General features: G+C 43.6%; 1 protein-coding gene and 1 long non-coding RNA gene across 2 annotated transcripts; one reads left to right on the forward strand and one right to left on the reverse strand.

Moving 5' to 3' along the window:
• Positions 1–414: 414 nt before the first annotated feature.
• On the forward strand, positions 415–12,587 carry LOC138988635 (uncharacterized). The gene is made up of 3 exons (XR_011464907.1): positions 415–571; positions 4,791–5,007; positions 12,531–12,587. It is a non-coding gene; the product is annotated as an uncharacterized lncRNA (long non-coding RNA).
• On the reverse strand, positions 3,963–6,941 carry IL13 (interleukin 13). Its single transcript, XM_005888363.3, has 4 exons — positions 6,586–6,941; positions 5,579–5,632; positions 5,232–5,336; positions 3,963–4,894 (listed from the first exon to the last, which is right to left on the reverse strand). The coding sequence occupies exons 1-4, from the start codon at positions 6,757–6,759 to the stop codon at positions 4,787–4,789; spliced, it is 441 nt and encodes a 146-aa protein (XP_005888425.1). The 5' UTR covers positions 6,760–6,941; the 3' UTR covers positions 3,963–4,786.
• Positions 12,588–24,427: the final 11,840 nt, after the last annotated feature.

Here is a 24,427-nt window from a genome sequence, read left to right on the forward strand (position 1 = left end):
GAGTGGAGGGGTCCTGGGCTCTGCCTTTCATGTGCACTGCTGGCCCTTCCCAGCCCCAGTTTTGATCAGCTCCTTCATGGACGTGGCATCAATTCCATGTTCTGTTGCTTTATTTTTCTAATTATATTTGTCTTTGTCCCCCAGTGGGAAATGAACGTATGCTCATTATTCATAGAAAATGTGGGAAGACAGATTAGAAGAAAGAAAAGGCAATGAATGAGAAACTGCTTTTCTAGTACCATAACCCCTTCTGGCCCGGGGCCCTCTGGCCCACCAGAGGCCATCAGCTCAGCTCTACAGGGGTCGCTACAGCCAGCTCAGGCCTTTCCACCCTCGTAGGTTTCAGGAAGAAGCCCTAGGGCCCCCACGCTGGTCTAAGTGATGCAGAGAGTGGAGCTGATGAGAGTTGCTATATTTAATTTTGGCGTCTGCGTCACTGGTGACCACACAGCAGCATCTGCCCAGGCAGCGCGGGCTGGGGGCGTTTCTGAACGATGCTTTGAGAGAATCACTTTCCACAAGAGAAGACACTCAGGAGGGGAAGGGAGAGAACGCAACAGAAAGTGAGGTCGTAAGTAGAAAATTGCTTCTGGGATTTCAAATGGCTTCGTCATGGGGCCCTCCCTTGCTGCTGAGAAATCAGTTGATCTGGGAAAGTTTGTTGCAAACCCTGTGCTCTGTTGCTTTTGGGTGGAGCCGAGAAATGAGTGAAGATAATGAGGCTTTATGACTTTTATTTTTCAGAGTAGGAGTGGGCAGCGTGTGTGGGAGGGGTGATACAGCCAACAGTTCTGACACCAACTTGGACCTCTGGAAAGGCTGGCTCCCTGGCCTGTGTATGCCAGGCCAGGCCGCCCTGGCTGGACACAGTCAGCCTGGACTTGTCCAGGTCTTCTTAGAAGGGAGTCAGCTCAGGGGAGGAGCGGGTTTTGAGTTTGTTCAAACTGACCAGCAAATTCAGATCAAGAGCAGAGGGCACTTCCCCATTGATCATAATGAAAAAGTGATAAGCTGATGGATTCGATAAACCCCAGCCTTCAAGCTTCTTGGTCACAAGGAGACAAGATGCAGGCCCTTGTCCCCCTGGGTCCTGAGCAGCTCAGACGGCCAGCCTCAGAGAAACCCCCAGGTGACTCGGAATGTTTCCTGACACCTCATCTGAGCAGCAAACAGAGGTGTTTGGCACCAAGTTCACTGGAAACCCGAGTGTGTGTCTCACTTCTCACTTGAGTCCCAGCCCCTCTTCTAGTGAAACCTCCCAGGCCTGGGGTTCCTGGGGTGCCAAGGGGCTCCCCACCCTGGGCCCCACCACTGCATCTCCCTCCCACTCACCAAGCATTCTATCTCTTCCGATGCCCCTTGTCTCTGGGCCCTGCTTGGGGTTTACCTTGTGCATGAAAGATGTGAGACCACATGGTTAGAGAAAACTTCCAGCAAGTACCCAGCGGGTCAGTCCCCAGGTGGTAATGCTCCCAGCCACAAGAGCTGACACATACCTTTTATTTCCTCTTTCTTCCTTATCTCATTCCTGACTGGCCCACCTTCCTGTTGCCCGCAGCAGAGACTTGATTCTGTGGCTCTGTGAAGTCTGTCATCCCTGGAAGCCCCCAGCCTCCTCCGGCTCACCACGCACCCCTGGAGACCACAGGCCCTTCTAGGAGGTGCAGGCAGGGAGCTGCGGCGGTTGAGGATGTGGCGCACTGTGGACCCCTAGTGGTGGGGTCCAGGCAGGCCTGTCGGGACTGTGCATCCCACAGCCGGGCCCTCCTGAGTTATGTGGTGTGGGAAACCCTAAGGGGTCCTCCCCTATGTCAGCCTCTGTTCCAGCCTTTGCTCTCAAAAAATTCACGTGGAATTTTCACTGGAAGTCTTTTTATCTTGGACAGACAGTACAATGCCCTGCTTGAGCAGGGATGATGTGGGTCAAAGGTGATGCCACCAGAGAATGGATCACTAAGTATTGTGTTAAAAAAAAAAAAAAAAAAATTACACTGGAGAAGGAAATGGCAACCTGCTCCAGTGTTCTTGCCTGGAAAATTCTATGGACAGAAGAGCCTGGTGGGTTAAAGTCCATGGGGTTGCAAAGAGTAGGCTGCGACTTAGCATATCAGCACATACTGTGATGTATTTGTATTCCTACCAGAAGAGTTTGGGGCTTCCATTTCTTCCATATCCTTGCCAATATGTTTAGTCTTTTTCAAACTTTCAACTTTTAAATAAATGTGTAGCATTAAAAAGGTCAATCTTCCATAAATAATACTCTTTTGACTTTAAAATCTTCAAATTTCTGGATGAAGGAGGGTGGCAGAGATCTCACGCCTACTCCCACTCTGACGTTCGCACTCCCCCCCCTCCCTGCCCCAGGGTAGAGCACCCTCCTCCAGACGCCATTGTTTTGTTGTTCCATTGCTCAGTTGTGTCCGACTCTTTGCAACTCCATGGTTTGCACCCTGTTCTTTAAAGACTTATTTCTGCTGCTAAGCTTTGAGTATGTGTGGTGTCTTGGTCATCACTGTCCCAGGCTGGGGAGGTGCAGGCCTCAGGCAGTCCTCCGCAAATGTGGTGGCTCTTAACAGGTACTGAGACCTCCTGGGCGCAGAGACTGTCAGTTCCCACCTTGGACAGCCCATGAGATACTCAGCTCCTGTGCCACTCCCAGGTCTTCCCTCTCTGGGCTGAGCATCCCCAGGTCCCTGCACAGTTGACTGTGGCTTCCTCCCTCACCTCTGTCTGGGTGCAGATGAGGGGTTCACTCTATTTGAGAGTGGTCCCCGGAGCAGTGCACTGTGGTCATCTGCACCCTGGACAGGTCCTGCCATGGTCTCTGTTGCCTGAATCACGCACGGCATAAACTCTCACTGCTCCTGAGTGACTGTCTCCACTGACTTGTGAGCATCACTGTAGATGTTCCCACAGGGTTCTGGGCTCCGCAGGAAGTGTGCCTGCCTTCCACTCAGCATCTGAGACTGGTCTCTGATGACGCACCACCTATTGCAAGAAGCATCCTGTGCTTCCAAAGATGCACAGTGGAAACCATGGCTGATGGGTATGCCCATTAGCTGTGGCTTGCTGTGGCTGGCTGCTTCCTGCCTTCCATGTGCTGGCCTTGACTGAAGGAGAAGCAAACAGACCTGCTTAGGGGAGCAGTCTGACCTTGGCTCTCCACCCCGGTCACTCCACAGTCCAGGGGCCACAAGTCAGTGGTGCTGTGTTCACAGAGGTAGTGAGTGTGCACTGTCTCACGCCAAGAGGTGTCCAGACGTTGAGTGGGCTGCCCCCAGAGAGTAAGTGGCCTGAATCCACGACCTTTATGATATTGTCACCAGCTTGTGCGGGCCCCTCCCCTGACGGGTAATTCATTACTTACTCTTAATTACTGAATTACCCGTCAGGGGAAGGGCCCGCACAAGCTGGTGACAATATCATAAAGGTCGTGGATTCAGGCCAGATGGCATTTAGACAGAGGAAGGCAGGGTAGTTAAATGTGTGAGCTATGGAGTTGGAGTAAGTTTGGGGTTCACACCTGGCATTGCTCCTGCCAGCTGTGGGACCTTTGGTAAGCCACCTGCTCTTCCCTGAACATCATAGGGTGATACCAGAAGGCGAGTGGGTGGTGCCAGACACAGGCTGGCCACCCATCAAGAGCTGTGGTCATGAGACCACTTCCGAGGTCTCTGCCTGCTCCAGACATCCTCTTTGAACCCCGACACCCTGGCCCATGCTTCCTCCGCCTCCCTGTGGGTGTTGGGGGAACTTCCTCCTGGCCAGGTCTCCTCTCCCCAAGGGGTCTGCTTCTTTTCTTTCAGCCTAGGTCTCGTCCCTTACTCCCCCTCCACTCTATCCTAGGCCCCCTCCTCCAGCTGGCCTGCTTCCCGGAGAGCTGCTCAGAGTTTTAAGAACACAGGCCAGTATCCCCAAAAGGCCAAAATAAAATGCAAACACCATCAGGTCTCTCGTCATCATTTTTATTTTAGCTTTCAGCTTGACAAAGTCAATGAAACAGTTTCTTCAGTGACCCCCCCTCAGTCCACACACACCATATGCAGTGTTCTAGACTTCTATATATTATTAACTCTTTGATAACATATTTTAATACTTAACTTTAAATACTAGGAAAAATAATAAATTATTTGGCTGAGGGCCCACTGCTGGCTATCAGACAAGAGTGGCTACTCTGGCTCGCTCTCCTGTCCCTTGCCTTGGCCCCAGGACCCTAGTGAGGTAGCAGAAGTTTGCATACAGTACTTACTGCCAGGGATTCCTAATGCCCACTGCTTTAGTGCTGGAGCCCCAAGTCTCCAAGCCCTTGGCTCCAAGTTCTGGCAGTAACAGTCCCTCCTAACCCCAGTACAGACAAAAACACTTGTTTAAATAACACACAATAATAAATAAGGCCAAGAAGGAATGTGCCTGGGCTGCTCTCTGCCTCAGTTGCCCCTGTGTAAAGCAGGTGTCTCCTCCACCAGGTGTCTAATAAACACTACAGTTTGTTCTGAGGAGGGGAGGTCATGTGGGGCAAGGTCCACCCTTGTCCACCGAGCTCGGATTCCTGGATGGAGGAGACCTGCTGGGCTGAGTCCCAGATATCAAGACACAGGGCAGCTGAAGTTGGCTAGGCTCAAGGAAGGCAGCGCAGGCTCAAGTCTAAGCTAAGGACATCTTATCCCCCCTCCCTAACCCTCCTTTAGTCTCCCCAAGAAATTTCTGACATCTGAAAGAAAAATAAATCTGCAACTTAGATGGTCAGGATCTGCCTCTGCAGATAATAATGCTAGCTTTTCATGTTTCAGTTGAATCTTCCATTGCGAAAAACGATCCTTGAATGTCTGAGCAGGTCTTTTAAGAACTGGGCCACTTCAATTTTGGTGTCTCGGACGTACTCACTGGAAACCTGCTGCAAGGCAAAGAGGCCAGCATGTTGGTGGGACGCCAGAGTGAGGACGATCAGCATCCATCAGGGCCTTTCCACTCACCAGCTGGTTCATTCTTCACAAAAGCCCCCATGAGGTGGGTACTGCTCTCACCCACATTTTACAGATGTGGGACTGAATGAAGCTCAGGTAGGAGTTGGGAGCCCCCAAGCCCATGTCTTGGAAATCCCAAAGCCATGTCTCTGCTTCCACAGTGGGCCCACCCCTTTGTGGACACATGTCTCAGATGCTCTGGGGCTCCCAGGGTGAGCCGAGGGCTGGCAGAAGTGGGTGCCAGGTCAAAGGACAGGGGGGCCTTACCTTAGCTGAGGGCTTGTGAGGACAGAGTGCATTCAGCATCCTCTTGGTCCTTTGGATGACACTGCAGTTGGAGATGCTGATCAGGGAGTCCAGGGCTGCACAGTACTGTGGGGGGTGGGGGGAAACACCAGGGAGTCAGGCAGCACGTTCAGTGAGTCTGTAGGAGGAGGGGAACTGAGCGGCCCGGCGGAGACAGGTCTGGGTGGTGGGGGAGACCAGATTATGAGGGGGCAGAGAGTGGCTCTTAAAGCTTGCTTGGAACCCCCCAGTTGTGTGAGTGAGGCTCAGACACGACCTCAGAGGGCTGCAGCCCTGGACGTGTCCCCGCAGTGTTGGGGGGTCCTCACCATGCTGCTCGTCAGGTTGAGGCTCCACACCATGCTGCCATTGCACAGCGGCACCTGAGGGAGCAAAGGACAGCGAGCTGAGTGCTGGCAGGGTCTCAGGCCAGGCCTCCACAGGGATCAGGCCCCACAGGCATTCCCAGGACTGCAGACCTGGGACCTTCAGTGTTCCCGAGCTTCATTTTCCACTCTGCACAGTAGCGGAGACCCACTGTCCAGGGGCTTAGAACTGAGAGAGAAATACTGAGTGCCACAACCAGTAAGGGACAGCCTTGTGTGAAGCTTGCCAGAGCCATAGTGGGAGGGCAGGTGACACTGGCTGACAGGGGGCCTGCAGGGAAGGCCCAGGGCAGGGTGGCCAGGCCAGTCTGATGGGAGGTGATGGGAGTCTAGTCTAGAAACAGCTTGCCTTCTGAATTGGGGATGCTGCAGTTCAGAGCATGGGCACTCTGGTGTCACCCAGTACTGGCTTGAATCTGACTTTTGTCATTTAACCTCACTGATGTCAATAAAATGGGGTATCGTACCTGTCTCTTGAGGTGGTTGGCAGCGATGTTATAAGATGTAAAGCCCCAGAAATGGGCCTGGCACATTATAGTGCTCAGAAAGTGTGGGCCGTCACCACTGGGGAGAGGAGCTGACCCCACTCATGGATGCTTCCATAAGAATGGGTTTAACTAAGATGCTGTGAATAATGGCTCCATTATGGTGTTCAGATCTAGTTGGCAAATGCCAAAATAGTTCTAGGAGGGTGCCAGCTCTTCTCTTCTTTCCTCTTTTCCAAAACCACTGAGCAGGAGCTGACCATGGCAGGCAGGGCCAGGCCAGGGGAGCAGGTGGTCGCTGGGGGCTCTGCCATATTCCTTCATGGGTCCATCCATACTGCTGCACTTCACCCCTGGCTCCTCTCCCTCAAGGCCAGACTCACCTTGCAGTCCTCAGGGCTTCTTCCTTGAGACCCCCTCACCCCTGCACCCTCAGAGCTGGGACCCTGGCCCACAGGCACTCACCTTCTGGTTCTGGGTGATATTAACCAGCTCTTCAATGAGCTCCTTGAGGGCTGTAGCAGAAGGCACAGGGCTTGGGGAGGTGAGGCCACCAAAGCAGATAAGAACAATGACCGCGGTCAATAAGAGCGCCATGGAGCCTAGAACAGCACAGGAAGAATTGAGGAGCAGACGCATAGGCTGGCCTAAGCTGCGTGTCTTGTGGCCTTAGGCACTTGTGGCAGCTTTTATAGGCCCAAGTGGTGACGCCTCACACCCTGGTCTCTGCTTTGTCGGGCACTATCTACAAACCACATCTTTACTCATCTTAATTTTACTTTGTGGAAAATCCAGTGTCGCATAAAGGAAAGAATTTGATTTCTTGTGGACTTATTACTGAGAAGGGTCTAGGGCAGTTTTGAGATCTGGATGAACTTACTGCAGGGGTGAATGAGAGGACCCCGAGGGCAGCCCGATGTCAACTATGCCAGCTGGAACTCCAGCACTTTTAGCGAGTGCTCACCCAGCTCCTGTCCGCAGATCCCTTTGGGTCACCAGAAATGCTGGAGAGACAGTGCTCTGATCACAGTCTATCAGATGTGGGAATCTGGAGGGATTATTTTTTCATTGAACAGTTCTGTTACATTACCAAAACAATGCTTGCTCTGGATACAAAATCCAAACAAGATAAAAGAAGAGTGATGTTCATGTCTTTTAACCCATCTGGTTCCCTGTTGCCCCAGTGTGGGAAGGACTGTGGAATTTCAGATTCCCAGGTCTCCATTGAAAGATCCAGTCAGATTCAGGGATCCTTGCAGGAGCTTTCCTTTGGAAGGTTGTTTTGCTGATAACTCTCAGTATGTGCAGCCTGAACACTGAGTGCCACACCCAGCCTTCACTGTGGGTTCATCTTGCTGGGAAACCTTCAGAGGGCAGCGCTGGCAAGAGGTGGACCCAGCCTTCGCCCTGGAGAGTAGCTGTCCCCACTGCCACTGAGACCTGGGGCGACCCCCTCTCTGCATCATTATCTGTGAGACCATCCTGTGCTCTCTGAGTCATCAAGTTTCCCTTGCAGACTGAAGGCTGTGGAGGGTGACTCCTGGGCCTGCCCCCACTCTGGGGTCCCCTGTGGGCAGCCCACCCCCTGAAGGGACACTGGAAGGGAGCCACTTCCCTGTTCTCCCCTCATTTCTCTAGAAGTCCTTCAGAACTTGGCCAACCGAGGCCCCAGTATTTGCCTATCGGGTGCTGATGTCAAGCTTGCTCCTTCACCCATTTCCTCCCCTAAGCCTGTGCCTCCCCCACTAGGCCCCCTCTCTGTCTACTCTGGCTGCCTCTCTGTCCTATGCCAGTGGGGCTTAACCTCCTCACAAGTGTCCTCTAAGGGACACTGGGGCTACCGCTCCTGCTCAGAAGAGAAAGCCCAGCCTCACCCACCCTCTCCTCTCACTGGTAACATGGTTCTCACCCTCTCTTCTCTCCCAGCCCCAGGCTTCCCGGCATAACTGCAGACCCTAAGGCCTGGAAGCCAGGCCCTGCATTTTGCGGCTCGCGCATGCCTGGAGTGCTGCCACCTGCTTGTGAGACCTCAGTTTCTTCCTCTGCAGAACAGGGTCAATAGCATCTCTTGGCGGAGGGGGTGTCTCTGTGTTGGGGGAAGGAGTGGGGAACCACCATGGCCTGCTCCAGGATGAGTGGAATGCCCCCTCCCCCCTACGAACAGCACAACCAAGCGGGGAGCGGTGGGCAGGGGCGCCCCCGCGCGTGGGAGAAGGCCCGCGGTCGCAGCGATGCCCCGGAGATAGGCGCCGCCTTATGTAATGGGAGATGGGGCTGATAAACGGGATCCGCGCAGCTTGGGTCCCCTCTGGCTGCAGATGTCGGCCGGTGAAGGAGGGAGGGGTAGGAGTGCAGACTTGCTTCTCCGCGGAGCCGCGAAGCACCCACTCCTGCCCCCGGCCCTGGTCCACGCGTGTTGGAGGCCCGACGAGAGAGTGGCAAGGGTGGGAGCAAGCGGACTGAGCGCCAGGCTGGGTCAGGGTGCCTGTGCGCACCAGCTAGGGGATGGCGCCTATGTCCCCGGGGCAGGGGATCTTGTGGGGACACAATCGAGCTGCCCGCCCCTCCTGAGATGGCTGGCCCTCAGCCCCCGGCGAGCCCCTGCTGGTCAGTCAGTCTGACCGTGATGCTGTTTTGTTTTCAGCGGCGCTCGGTTCACATCCCAAATCGTTGCAGTAAACACAACTACAGAAGTGCTGCTCCGGGCACTTGACACACGCGGCTTGCAACTCTCCACCAGCCACTGCGTTGGGCCGCCAGGTCGGCTCTTACAGGAGCAGAACCCCGCGCTCAGGGTGTGTAGGAGCCAGCCCAGATCCGTGGCCAGGAAAGGGCAGGCTCACGAGCCTCACTGCCCTGCTCTCGCCACAGATGGGACTGACGGGGTTGCCTACCCTGCGCGAAGTTTTGAAAAACTTCCTTTAACCATCTCCACCCCCACCCCCCAATTTTGGTTCTGCGTTAGTAGGAATAAGGGTTAGGCAAGTTGTTTTAATAATGTAAAACTCCTAACTTAATAGATTTTCTTTTTTATGAAAGTTATATGTGCATGTAATTTTTTTAATCAAACAATTTGAGGAGGTTTATTGTGAAAAATGGCACTTTGGAGAATTTCCCCATTGGTCTGCACATCTGGTGAGTGAGGCACTGAGTGCCCTACTTTGTTCCCTGCAATCTTTTTAGAAGTGTTTGCATAGCTAACAAGCTTGGAAGAGATAGCATCTTCTGAAGCAAAAAGCAGGCAGGCTTAAATATCCATTATTAGCAATTCAGGTTGTCTAAGCTCAGACTTCTTATCTTGTAATGCAACTCACTGTGTGTACAGGTACCATATGGCTCTCTTGACATTACTCTGTGAGAACTGGGGTTCAGGTAACCTAAAAAAGATAATACTCTAGGAACTTCCCTGGTGGTCCAGTGGGTAACACTCTGCCTTCCAATGGAGGGGGTGCACATGCCTTGTGGCCAAAAACCCAGAACATAAACCAGAAGCAATGTTGTAACAAATTCAATAAAGATCTTAAACATAGTACACATTAAAAAAAAAAAAGATAATACTCTAATACTTGCGCTTCGTCTAATAAACTGTTCTTTGTCTCTGATCTGGGAGTCTTGTCTTCTGCCAGCCTCCATGAAACCATGGCAGGCTGACTGGTTAGCATGCAAGTGGGATAAAAGTCTCAGAGCCGCCAGTTCTGACAAGCAATTCCCCGCCGCGTCGTTGGCCTCCAGAGGAATCGTGACCTTAACTATTTCTTTTGGTGTTTCCCTCCTCCATGTTTCTAGATTTCTTGGTTTTTAGATGCAGGTATTATCTGTGGTTTACAGTGAATATTTAATTCTTTCTCCTCCTTGCCATCCTTCTTCCATTGCATCATTCCTTTTTTTTTCTCATTATACCAGGATACATAGATCATAATTTGGGTTGGTCAGAAGTTTTATCGTTTACATAATTATGCTAATATATTCTCTGCTAAAGCATATCATTAAGATTAATTTTCTCTCAAAACTTTTTTTTCTAATAATAATAGTCTTTGTCCATTTGCTTAGTTTGCATAATGTCCCTCTCAGTGATTTAATCTTAAATTCTCAGCCACTTAAATAAATCTCCTTACAAAAGATTTGGGTAAATCAGTTATTCTCACAATTTCATCTTCCCAAGAAAGTCTCCTCTAGAGCCTGCTGACCTGCCCTGACGTGGACACTGCCATTTGCAATGGGAATTCCCTTCTCCTGTTTTCTTTGTGGCTCTCCTATTCCTTGTTTCCCTGGTCTTCCTCTTTCTTGGGAGGAACACATCCAAAAAAACCACAGAATTTCAGAAAAGTAATTTTCCTTTAGAATTTTGAATACCTGTGCTATTGTCTCTTAGCTTCCAATATTGCTGTTCAGAAGTCCAATAACATTTTGAATCCAGATCTTTTCTAACTCCTGGAAATTTGTAGGAAAATTTCTTGGTTCCCATGCTCCAAATTTTACAATGATGTTTCTTGATGTGGCTCTGTTTTCAACTGTGATGCCAGATATAGTGGGCTCTTTCAAACAAACATGTCGCTAAGTTTTAGGAAATTTTCTTTCTTTAAAATTTTTTTTAAAAATTGATATAGTTGATTTACCATATTTGGTTAGTTTCAGATGTGATTTGGTTGTACATATAACCTGCTTAAAATCTTTTCCCATTATTCTATATTTAAAGATATTGAATATAGTTCTCTGTGCTATACAGTAAATCCTTGTTGGTTATCTAATTTATGTATAGCAATGTGTATCTGCTAATTCCATACTCCTAATTTATCCTTCCCTATCCTTCCACTTAGGTAACCATAAGTTTGTTTTCTGTGTCTGTGGGTCTGTTTGTTTTGTAAATAACTCATTTGTACTGTTTTTTAGATTCCACATTTAAGTGATGTCATAATATTTGTATTTCTCTGACTTACTTCACTTAGTGTGATAATCTCTAGGTCTGTCTATGTTTCGACAAATGGCATTATTTCATTCTTTTTAATGGCCCAGTAGTATTCCATTGTATATATGTACCACATCTTCTTTATCCATTCCCTGTCCATGGACACTTAGGTTGCTTTCATGTAATGGCTATTGTAAATAGTGCTGCTATGCACATTGGGGTGCATGTGTCTTTTCAAATTAGCTTTTGTCTTTTCTGGATGTATGCCCAGGAGTGGGATTGCTGGACCATCTGATGACTCTATTTTTAGTTTTCCATAGTGGCTGCACCAATTTACATTCCCACCAACAGTGTAGAAGGGCTCCCCTTTCTCCACACTCTCTCCAGCATTTATTATTTGTAGACTTCTTGATCATGGCCATTCTGATAAGAAATTTTAAACCTTTTATTATTTTACTTTTTAAAATTATTGTAAAGCCATTGCTGTTTTAAAAAATAATTTTATTTTTTAGAACAGTTTTAGATTCTTGGCAAAATTGAGTAGAAAGTATAGAAAGTTTCTGTATACTCCTTAATCTCACACGTATGTCACCAACATCCTCCATCAGAGTACGTTCATTACAATTGATGAACCTACAGGAACACATCATTATCACACAGAGTCCGTAGTTTACTTTAGGGTTCACTCTTTGTGTTGTACATTCTATGGGTTTAAACAAATGTATAATGTATACTCACTGCCACACACACAGATAGTAGTTTAATTGCACTAGTCACCCTATCTTCACTCTAACCCCTGGCTACCACTGATCTCTCTACTGTTTCTATAGTTTTGCCTTTTCCAGAATCATATAGTTGGAATCATACAATATATAGCCTTTTCAGATTGTCTTCCTTCACCTAGTAATATCCTCCAAGTCTTTTCATGGCTTGACAGCTCATTTCCTTTTAGCATGGAGTAATATTCTGTGTCTGGATGTACCAAGTTTATTTATCCATTTATCTACAGAAGGATATCTTGGTTGCATCAAGTTTGGCTAAATATGAATAAAACTGCTATAAACATCCACCTGCAGACTTTTGTGTGGACACAAGTTTTCAATTTATTTGCGTAAGTACAAAGGAATGAAGTTACTGGATCATATGGTAAGAGTATGTTTAATTTTGTAGGAAACTGTCAGAGTGTCTTCCAAAGTGGCTGTACCATTTTACATTGCCACCAGCAGTAAATGAGAATTCCCATTCCTTCACATCCTCATGAAAATTTGGTGGTATCAGTGTTTTGGATACTGACCATTCTTATGGGTATGTAATGGTTCAGTTCAGTTCAGTTGCTCAGTCGTGTCCGACTCTTTGTGACCCCATGGACTGCAGCACGCCAGGCCTCCCTGTCCATCACCAACTCCTAGAGTTTACCCAAAATCATGTCCATTGAGTTGGTGATGCCATCCAACAATCTCATTCTCTGTTGTCCCCTTCTCCTCCTGCCTTCAATCTTTCCCAGCATCAAGGTCTTTTCCAATGAGTCAGCTCTTCGCATCTGGTGGCCAAAGTATTGGAGTTTCAGCTTCAACATCACTCCTTCCAATGAATACTCAACAGCAGTCCTTCCAACGAACACTCAAGACTGATCTCCTTTAGGATGAACTGGTTGGATCTCCTTGCAGTCCAAGGGACTCTCAAGAGTCTTCTCCAACACCACAGTTCAAAAGCATCAGTTCTTCAGTGCTCAGCTTTCTTTAGAATCCAACTCTCACATCCACACATGACTACTGGAAAAACTATAGCCTTGATTAGATGGACCTTTGTTGGCAAAGTAATGTCTCTGCTTTTTAATATGTGTCTAGGTTGGTCATAACTTTTCTTCCAAGAAGCAAGCATCTTTTAATTTCATGGCTGCAGTCACCATCTGCAGTGATTTTTGAGCCCAAGAAAATAAAATCTGTTACTGTTTACACTGTTTCCCCATCTATTTGCCATGAAGTGATGGGACCAGATGCCATGATTTTAGTTTTCTGAATGTTGAGCTTTAAGCCAACTTTTTCACTCTCCTCTTTCACTTTCATCAAGAGGCTCTTTAGTTGTTCTTCACTTTCTGCCATAAGGGTCATCTGCATATCTGAAGTTATTCCAACACAATGAAACTATGAGCCATGCTGTGTAGGGCCACCCAAGATGGTCAGGTCATGGTGGAGAGTCAAAATATAGTCCACTGGAGAAGGGAATGGCAAACACTTCAGTATTCTTGCCTTGAGAACCCCATGAACAGTATGAAAAGGCAAAAAGATAGGATACGGAAAGAGGAACTCCCCAGGTCAGTAGGTGCCCAATATACTACTGGAGATCAGTGGGGAAATAACTCCAGAAAGAATGAAGAGACGGAGCCAAAGCAAAAACAATACCCAGTTGTGGATGTGACTGGTAATGGAAGCATGGTCTGATGCTGTAAAGAGCAATATTGCATAGGAACTTGGAATGTTAGGTCCATGAATGAAGGCAAATTGGAAGTGGTCAAACAGGAGATGGCAAGAGTGAACATCACCATTTTAGGAATCAGCAAATTAAAATGTAGTGGTATCTCCCTGTTTTAATTTGCATTTTCCTGATGGCATATGATGTGGAACCCTTTTCACAGGCTTGCTTGCTATATGGGTGAAGTGCCTATTAAAGCATTGACCTCTTTTTAAAATTGGGTTGTTCATTTTCCTGTGTTGACTTTCAAGAGTTTTTTGTGTCTGATGTCTTTTTTTTTTAATTGAAGGTTAATTGCTTTATAATATTGTGTTGGTTTCTGCCATACATCAGCATGAATCAGTTATAGGTGTATATATATCCCCTCCCTCTTGAACCTCCCGCCCCTCTTCCCCTCATCCCACCCTTCCAGGTTGTCTCAGACCCCTAGTTTGAGTTCCATGAGTCATACAGCAAATTCCCACTGGCTGTCTATTTTACATATGGTATTGAGTGTGTTTCCCTGCTACTCTCGCCATTCGTCCCATCCTCTTCTCCCTGCCTTCCCATGTCCGTAAGTCTGTTCTCTATGTCCGTGTCTCCATTTTTGCTCTGCAAATAGGTTCCTCAGTACTATCTTTCTAGATTCCATTTATGTGTGTTAATATACAGTGCTCATTTTTCTCTTTCTGACTTACTTCACTTTGTATAATAGGCTCTAGGTCCATTCATCTCATTAGCACTGACTCAAATGCATTCCTTCTTATGGCTGAGTAATATTTCATTGTATATATGTGCCATGGCTTCTGTATCCATTCTGTCAATGGACATCTAGCTTGCTTCCATCTCCTAGCTATTATAAATAGTGCTGCAGTGAATACTGGGGTACATATGTCTTTCAGTTATGGTTTTCCAAGGGTATGCCCAGTAGTGGGATTGTTGAGTCATATAGTAGTTTTATTCCTCGTTGTTTAAGGGATCTCTATACTGTTTTGGCCACCTCATGCGAAGAGTTGACTCATTGGAAAAGACTGATGCTGGGAGGGATTGGGGGCAGGAGGAGAAGGGGACGATAGAGGCTGAGATGGCTGGATGGCATCACTGACTCGATGGACGTGAGTCTGAGTGAACTCCGGGAGTTGGTGATGGACAGGGAGGCCTGGCGTGCTGCGATTCATGGGGTCGCAAAGAGTCGGACACGACTGAGCAGCTGAACTGAATAATGAGTGATGTTGAGCATCTTTTCATATATTTATTAGCCATCTGCATGTCTTCTTTGGAGAAATGTCTGTTTAGGTCTTTTGCCCACTTTTTGATTGGGTTGTTTGTTTTTCTGGTATTGAGTTGCATGAACTACTTGTATACTTTGGAAATTAATCCTTTGTCAGTTGTTTCATTTGCTATTATTTTCTCCCATTGTGAGGGTTGTCTTTTCACTTTGTTTATAGTTTCCTTTGCTGTGCAAAAGCCTGTAAGTTTAATTAGGTCCTGCTTGCTTATTTTTGTTTTTATTTCCACTCTAGGATGTGGGCCATAGAGGATCTTCCTGTGATACATGTCATAAAGTAGTCTGTCTATGTTTTCCTCTAAGAGTTTTATAGTTTCTGGTCTTACATTTAGGTCTTTAATCCATTTTGAGTTTATCTCTGTGTATGGTGTTAGGAAGTGTTCTAATTTCATTCTTTTACACACAGCTGTCCAGTTTTCCTAGCATCACTTATTGAAGAAACTATCTTTGCCCCATCGTATATTCTTGCCTCTTGCCGCCTTTGTCAAAAATAAGGTGTCAGTAGGTGCGTGGGTTGTTGTATCTGACATCTTTTGCAGATATATTTTCCTAGTCTGTGGCTTGTCTTCATTCTCTTGACAGTCATCTTTTGCACAGAAGAAATTTTTAATTTTAATGAAGTTCAGTTCATTTTTTTTATGGCTTCTGCCTCTGCATGACTCTGGTGTTGCATGTAGAAAGTCATCACCAAACCCAAAGTCATATGTTTTCTCCTCTTCTAGAAGTTTTATAAATTTGTATTTTACATTCAGGTCTGTGATCCATATGTGTGTGTGTGTATCTATATCTATATATATTTCACTTGCAGATGTCCAGTACCAGCATTGTTCATTGAAAAGATTTTCTTTGCTCCACTGAATTCCCTTGCTCCTCTACCAAAGATCAGTTAACTGTATTTACATGTCTGTTTATGGGCTTTCTGTTTTGTTCCATTGATCTATTTTATTCTTTTGCTAGTACCACATTGTCTTAATTATTGTAGCCTTACAGTAAGTTCTGATGTTGGGTAGTGTCAGTCTTCCAACTTTGTTCTTCTCCTTCAATATTCTGGAGCTTTTGCCTCTCCATATAAACTTTATAATCAGTTTGTTGATATCTGCAAAATAACCTGTTGGATTTTGATTGGGATTGCTTGAATCTATAGATCAAGTTGGGAAGAACTGACATTTTGACAATATTGAGTCTTCCTATCCATAAACATGGACTTTTTGTTGTTGTTCAGTTGCCAAGTCGTGTCTGACTCTGTGACTGTATAGACGGCAGCACCCCAGGTTTCCCTGTCCTTCACCATCTCCCAGTTTGCTCAAGTTCATGTTCATTGAATCAGTGATGCCATCCAACCATCTCATCCTCTGTTGCCTTCTTCTCCTGCCTTCTGTCTTGCCCAGCATGAGAGTCTTTTCCAATGAGTCAGCTCTTCGAATCAGGTGGCCAAAGTATTGGCACTTCAGCATCAGTCCTTCCAATGAGTATTCAGGGTTGATTTCCTTTAAGATTGACTGGTTTGATCTTCTTGCTGTGCAAGGGACTCTCAAGAGTCTTGAAAGCATCATTTCTTTGGCACTCGGCCTTCTTTATGGTCTAGCTGTCACACCTGTATATGACTACTGGAAAGACCATAACCTTGACTGTACAGATCTTAGTTGGCAAAGTGATATCTTTGCTTTTTAACACACTGTCTAGGTTTGTCAAAGCTTTCCTGCCAAGAAGCAATTGTCTTCTAATTTCATGGCTGCAGTCACCATACACAGTGATTTTTAGAGCCCAAGAAGAGGAAATCTGTCACTGCTTCCACCTTTTCCTCTTCTATTTGCCATGAAGTGATGGGATTGAATGCCACGGTCGTAATTTTTTTAATACTGAGTTTTAAGCCATCTTTTTCACTCTCCTCCTTTACCCTCATCAGGAAGCTTTTTAGTTCCTCTTTGCTTTCTGTCATTAGAGTGCTATCTCTCCATTTATTTAGTTCTTTCATCTCTCTCATCAGAATTTCGTAGTTTCCCTCTTATAGATCTCATACATATTTTGTTAAATTTATACTTAAGTAGTTCATTTTGGGGGAACTAATGTGAAAGTATTTCAAATTCTACTAGTTCATTGTTGGTGATCGACTTTCGTGTATTAAACTTGTGTCATGCAAGCCTGCTATAATCACTTATTTGTTTCAGAAGTTCCTATTGATTTTTTTGAATTTTATACTTAGATGATCATGTCATTGACAAAGTTTTCTTTCTTTATTCCTAATCTATTTTCTTTTTTATTTCCTTTTTTTTGTCTTATTACTTTAGCAAGGACTTCTAGTATGATGTTGAAAGCAGTGGAGGTATCCTTGCCTTGTTTCTGATCTTTGTGAGAAAGCTGCATTTCTCACCATGATGTATGATGTTAAGTATAGGTTTTTGTAGACATTCGTTATCAAGCGAAGCTCCTTTCTATTCTTAGTTTACTGAGAGTTTTTTATCATGAATTGGTGATGGATTTTGTAAAATGCTTTTTCTGTATATATTACTATGATCATGTGATGTTTCTTCTTTAGCCTGTTGATGTGATGGATTATATTAATTGATTTTTTAAAATATTGAACCAGCCTGCCATATCTGGGATAAATCCCACTTGGTGGTACTGTATAATTCTTTGTATACATTTTAAATTTAGTTTGCTAATATTTTGTTGAGAATTTTTGCATCTATGTTTATGACAGATATTGACCTGTACTTTTCTTTTTGTCTAATATTTTTGTCTGTTTTTTTTTGTTATGGTAATGCTGGCCTCAGAGGATGAGTTAGGAAGTATTCTGCTTCCATATTCTGAAAGTTATTGAAGAGAATTTCTACATTTCCTCCTTAATGTTTGGTCAAATTCACCGGTGAACCCATGTGGGTCTGGTGTTATCTCTTTTGGAAGGTTATTAATATTATTCAATTTCTTTGATAGATATAGGCCTATTCAGATTGCCTGTTTCTTGTATGAATTTAGGCAAATTATGTCTTTTAAGGAATTGGTTTATTTCATCTAGGTTATCAAATTTGTGGCCATAGAATTGTTCCTATTGTTCCTTTATTATCCTTTTAATGTCCATAGAATCTATAGTGATGTCTGTCTTTTTCTGTTATTAGTAATTTGAGTTGTCTCTTTTTCCTTGGTTTGCCTGACTAGAGGCTTATTAGTTTTATTGATCTTTTCAAAGAAACAACTTTTGATTTTATTGATTTTTCTCTATTGATTTCCTGTTTTCAATTTCATAGATTTCTGTTCTAATTCTTAATATTTCTTTTCTTCTGCTTACTCTGGATTTAATCTGCTCCTTTTCTAGTTTCCTAAGGTAAAAGCTTAGATGATTGATTTTAGATCTTTCCCTTCTTTTCTAATGTATATTTTCAGTGCTATAAATACACTAAGCATTGCTTTCACTACATCCTACAAAATTTGATGTTATGTTTTAATTTTTATTTCAAAACATTCTCTTGAGATTTCTTCTTTAACCCCATATATTATTAAGATGTATTTTGTTTAGTCTCCATATTTTGGGGGAGTTTTCCAGCTTTCTTTCTGTTACTGACTTTTAATTTGATTGTAGTTTAAGAAGAGTAGGCATTGTATGCTTTCTATTCTAAATTTGTTAAGGGATTTTATGGCCTGAAATGGTGGTCTGTCTTGGTGAACTTCCTCTGTGAGCTTGAGAAGAACATGCATTCTGCTGTTGTTGGATGAAGTAGTATATAGATGTTTTTATATATCATCGTGCTGTTGAATGTCCTTATTGAAGTGTTACTTGCTGAATGTTTCTATTTCTGATGGATGGGTATTGACGACTCCTAGTTATAATACTGGATTCATCTATTTCTTTTTGTAGTTCTAACAGTTTTCACCCCATGTACTTTGATACTCTGTTGTTAGAGGCATACACATTAAGGATTGATATGTCTTCTTAGACAATTGACTCCTTCATCATTATGTAATGCCTCTTTTTATCCATGGTAACTTTCCTTTTTCTGAAGTCTGCTCTGAAATTAATATATTATTAATAAAGCCATTCCTTTCTTTTGGTTAGTGTTGTCATAATACATTTTTCTCCATCAGTATACTTTTATTCTATATGTATCTTTATATTTAAAATGGATTTATAGTTAGGCCCTGTTTCTTGACCTACTCTGAAATATTTGGTGCATTTACGGCATTGATGTTCAAAGTGATTATTGATATGCATGTGAAGTGAAAGTCACTCAGTCGTGTCTGACTCTTTGCAACCCCATGGACTATACAGTCCATGGAATTCTCCAGGCCAGAATACTGGAGTGGGTAGCCTTCCCCTTCTCCAGGGGATCTTCCCAACCCAGAGATCAAACCCAGGTCTCTGGCATAGCAGGCAGATTCTTTACCAGCTGAGCTACAAGGGAAGCATGATTATTGATAGAGTTGAATTAATTGTCGTTGAATTATAGTTGAATTAATCTATCATAATTGTTACTGTTTTCTAGGTTTTGCCCTTGCTTTTTGTTGCTATTTTTGCCTTTCACTTTTTTCCTGCCTTTTGTGGTTTTTAATTAATTAAGCATTTCAGATGGTTCAATTTTCTCTCCTTTATTAGTAAATTGGTTATACTTTTAAACTTTTTTAATGGTTGCCCTAGAGTTGGCAGTATATATTTACAATTACTCCAAGTTCACTTCAAATAACACTATACCACTTCCTGGGGAGTGTGATAGCAAATAACAAAATAATCCTGATTCCTCTCTTCCATCTCGTTTCACTGTTGTCATTCATTTCACATATATATAAGCCTGTATGCTTATGTATGTATACCGTTATCCATCAGTATCCATCAATACAGGGGATTGGTTCTAGGACCCTCTCTAGATACCAAAATTTACAGATGCTGAAGTCCCTTACAGTCAGCCCTCTGTATTCATGGATGCAGAACTCATGGATATGGAGTGTGTATGTGTGTGTGTTTATTTATAACCGTATATAATCAAATACATTGTTGCTATTAATTTGAAGAAATTGTTATCAGATCAATTATGAGTAAGAAAAATAAGTGTTTTTATTTTATCTTCACTTATTCCTTCTCTGATGCTCTCTTTCTTTATGTAGATCTGAGTTTTATCATTTTCCTTCTCACTAAAGATTTCTTTTATCATTTCATACAAGTTTAGTCTACTAGCAGTAGATTACCTTAGTTTTCACTTGAGAAAATTTTAATTTATCCTTCAATTCTGAAGGATAATTTTGCAAGGTACAGAATTTAGGTTGGTGGGTTTTTTTTCTTGTAGCATTTAAAATATTTCACTTTACTCTTTGCTTGCTTGCCTGATTTCCGAAGAGAAAGAGGTGTAATTCTTATCTTTATTCTTTTATAGGTAAGGCATCCTTCCCCCACCCCCAGCTTCTTTTAGAGTTTTTTCTCTTTTTTTTATTGAAGTATAGTTGATTTGGGGCTTCCCAGATGGCTCAGTGGTAAAGAATCCACTTGCCAATGCAGGAGATGTGGGCTTCACCCTTGGGTCAGGAAGATTCCCTGGAGGAGGAAATAGCAACCCACTCCAGTATTCTTGCCTGGGAAATCCCATGGACAGAGGAGCCTGGCAGGCTACAGTCCATGGGGTTGTGAAAGAGTTGGACACAACTTAGTGACTAAATAACAATAGTTAATTTACGGTGTTGTATTAATTACTTGTATTCAGCAAAGTGACTTAGTTAAACATATATGTGTATATATATATTTTCATATTCTTTTCCATTATGGTTTATCATGTATATTGAATATAGTTCCCTGTGCTGTACACAGTAGGACCTTGCTGTTCATCCATTCTATATATACCAGTTTGTATCTGCTAATCCCTAACTCCCACTCCATACCTCTCCCACCCCAACCTTGGCAACCACCAGTGTGTTCTCTAGGTCTGTGATTCTGTTTCTGTTCATAGATAGGTTCCTTTGTGTGTGCTCCCCATGACTGGGCCCCCTAGAGTTTTTAATCTCTCAGATTTGACCATAGTGAGCTTCCAGCAACTCATCAGTTATATTTTATATCCCATATATAAGTGAGATCATATGGTGTTTGTCTTTCTGAGTTCACATAGTATGATCATCTCTAGTTGCATCCATGTTGCTGCAAATGGCATTATTTCATTCTTTCTTTTATGGCTGAGTTGTATTCCATTGTATATATGTACCACAACTTCATCCATTCATCTGTCAATGGACATTTATATTGTTTTCCTGTCTTGCTTACTGTGAATAGTGGTTTTAATCTTTGACTTTCTGTATTTTGAAAATGATATGCCTAGGGTATTTGGAGAGAGGAGTTTGGGATGGGGCATTTATCCTGCTCTGTGTACTCGGAGCTTTCTGAAATTATGGTTTGGTGTCTGACATTAATTTAGGAGAATTTTTCCTTCATTATTGTTTCAAATATTTTTCCTGTTCCTTCTTTTCTTCTTCTGAAATTCTGATTATACATATGCTTCACCTTTAGTATTTGTCTCACAGTTCTTGGATATTTTGTTCTTTTTCTCTCTTTTATTCTCTTTGCTTTTTTCAGTTTTTGGTGGTTGCCACTGAGCTATCCTCAAGTTCAGAGATTTTTTTCCTCAGCTGTGTCCAGTCTACTAATAAGCAAAACAAAGGCATTTTTCATATTGTTTTTTTTATCTCTAGCATTTTTTGGGTTCGTTCATGGAATTTCCATTTCTTTGCTTACATTGCCCATCCATTCTTGCATCTTGTCTATTTTATCCATTAAAGGCTTTAGCATCTTAATCATAATTGTTTTACATTCCTGATCTGATAATCACAACATCCCTGCCATATCTGAGTCCAGTTCTCTTGCTTGCTGTCTCTTCTGTGTTTTTTTGCCTTTAGTATGTCTTATAATTTTTTTATAAGATGAAAAAGATAAAAAGAACTGCTGTGAATATGCCTTTAGTGATGTGATGCTCAGTTGTGTATGTACACGGGGCTGGGTGGTTTTCTGTAGTCCTGAGAGTAGTGCCTCTTAGTCTTTTAGTGAGCCTGTCCCTCTGGAACTTCACATGTGCCTGTCAGTCCTCTCACCCTTCAGTGGGACAGAATGCCTAGAGCCAGCTGGAGATGGGAATTTCTCTTCTGTTAAACCAGTTAGGCTCTGATAAAACTCCAGCAGATTAGACTTTGATGTTATGGAAAAACCCAAATGAGTTTTGGTTAACCCAGTAACTTTGAATAGGTATTCCATTCACATGGCTCAAAGTCAAAATGAAATATATGAAAAAATTAAATGAACTGCCTCAAACTCCCCCACAAATTTTGTTGTTGTTGTTCAGTCGCTCAGTTGTGTTCAACGTTTTGCAACCCCATGGACTGCAGCACACCAGGCTTCCCTGTCCCTCACCATCTCCCAGAGTTTGCCCAAATTCATGTCCATTGAATTGGTGATGCCATCCAACCATCTCATCCTCTGTTGCCCTCTTCTCCTTCTGCCTTCAGTCTTACCCAGGATCAGGGTCTTTTCCAGTGAGTTGGCTCTTTGCATCAGGTAGCCAAAAGATCGGAGCTTCAGCTTCAATATCGGTCCTTCCAATGAATATTCAGGGTTGATTTCCTTTAAGATTGACTGGTTTGATCTCTTTGTTGTCCAAGGGACTCTCAGGAGTCTTCACCACCACCACAGTTCAAAGCATCAATTCCTTAACACTCTGCCTTCTTTATGGTCCAGCTCTCACATCCATATATGACCGCTGGAAAGACTATAGCCTTGACTAGCAGACAAATTGATGTCTGCTTTTTAACACACTGTCTAGGTTTGTCAACGTTTTCCTGCCAAGAACCAGTCACCTAATTTCATGGCTGCAGTCACCATCTGCAGTGATTTTAGAGCCCAAGAAGAGGAAATCCGTCACTGCTTCCACCTTTTCCCCTTCTATTTGCCATGAAGTGATGGAACCAGATGCCATGGTCTTAGTTTTTTTAATATTGAGTTTTAAGCCGGCTTTTTCATTCTCCTCCATCACCCTCATCAAGAGGTTATTTAGTTCCTCTTTGCTTTCTGCCATTAGAGTGGTATCATCCACTAAGTGGTATCATCCAACAACATCTAAGGTTGTTGATATTTCTCCCAGCAATCTTGATTTCAGCTTGTAACTCATCCAGCCCAGCATTTCACATGATGTGGTCTGTGTACAAGTTAAATAAATAGGGTGACAGTAAACAGACTTATCATACTCCTTTCTCAATCTTGAACCAGTCAGTTGTTCCATACTGACAATGCGGGTCCATGTTCTTGACCCACATACAGGTTTCTCAGGAGACAGACAGGATGGTCTGGTATTACCATCTCTGTAAGAGTTTTCCATAGTTTGTTATGATCCACAAAGACAAAGGCTTTAGCATAGTCAATGGGACAGAGGTAGATGTTTTTCTGGAATTCCCTTGCTTTCTCCATGATCCATTGAATGCTGGCAATTTGATCTCTGGTTCCTCTGCCTTTTCTAAATCCAGCTCGAACACCTGGATGTTCTTGGTTCATGTAATGCTGAAGCCTAGCTTAAGGATTTTAAGCATAACCTTACTATCATAGGAGAGGAGTGCAACAGTCCAGTGGTTTGGACATTCTTTAGTACTGCCCTTCTTGGAAATTGGGGTAAGGATTGACCTTCTCTGGGGCTTCCCTGGTGTCCCAGCTGGTAAAGACTCTGCCTGCAATGCAGTAGACCCCGGTTTGATTCCTGGGTCAGGAAGATCCCCTGGAGAAGGGAATAGCTACCCATTCCAGTATTCTGGCCTGGAGAATTCCATGGACCGTATAGTCCATGGGGTCACATGGACATGACTGAGCAACTTTCACTTTGACCTTTGCCAGTCCTGTGGCCACTGCTGGATTTTCCAAATTTGCTGACATATTGAGTGGAGTACTTTAATAGCATCATCTTTTAGGATTTTAAATAGCTCTGCTGGAATTCTATCACCTTCACTAGCTTTATGGCACCAGTACTTCCTAAGGCCCCACAAATAACTAGTTTTTATTAGTTTTTTGGTGTATCCTGCATTTACATAAATATAAGCAACTATTAATATATGGCTTTATTTTTCTCTTGTTTGTACACAAGAGGTAGCATCCTACAAAACCTTTGCACCTTGCTTTTTCTCACTTTTTATAAGAATATATTTCTATATTCAAACTTAGATTAGGATATTTTAAAATGCTTTATAATTCTATTATCTCTCTTCTTTCTTATTGAATCTACAAGTTTTGATGATATACCTCTTGGACTGGTACTCTAATTTTATCTTTCTCTTATTTTTTTATTCAAAATTTTCTCTTCTCTAGGGTATTTCCATAACATTATCTTCCATGCCAAGGGTGTTATACTCTTCTCTGAATATGTATATGTCTAATAGCACTAAGTTCTTATTTTCATTGATGACTGTCTTTTCTTAGCAGTCTGAAATGTTTACTGATAATTGTATTTTTTTAAAGTTTCTTTCTCCATACGTAGTCTCTATTTCCTCCATGTTTTTTAAGTGTGTTTTGATTTTTTCCTTTCATGTTATGGAATTCCCTGATCATATTTAATAAGAGTGGAGGTCTAAGAACAGATTTAAAGCCTTCAGTATGTGTGTGTGTGTGTGTGTGTGTGTGTGTATGTATGTAGGTATGTGTGCTGGTGGTGGCAGTGTTCACT

Source organism: Bos mutus, chromosome 7, assembly GCF_027580195.1.
Source record: "Bos mutus isolate GX-2022 chromosome 7, NWIPB_WYAK_1.1, whole genome shotgun sequence".
Taxonomy (NCBI): domain Eukaryota; kingdom Metazoa; phylum Chordata; class Mammalia; order Artiodactyla; family Bovidae; genus Bos; species Bos mutus.

Bases quoted from the DNA above. Each gene is read 5' to 3' on its own strand.
- IL13 (XM_005888363.3), bottom strand. From the start codon at position 6,759: ATGCGTCTGCTCCTCAATTCTTCCTGTGCTGTTCTAGGCTCCATGGCG. The intron at 5,633-6,585 runs GTGAGTGCCTGT...TTGCTCCCTCAG, and splicing joins ATATCACCCAGAACCAGAAG to GTGCCGCTGTGCAATGGCAG. The intron at 4,895-5,231 runs GTAAGGCCCCCC...TTTGCCTTGCAG, and splicing joins CTCACAAGCCCTCAGCTAAG to CAGGTTTCCAGTGAGTACGT.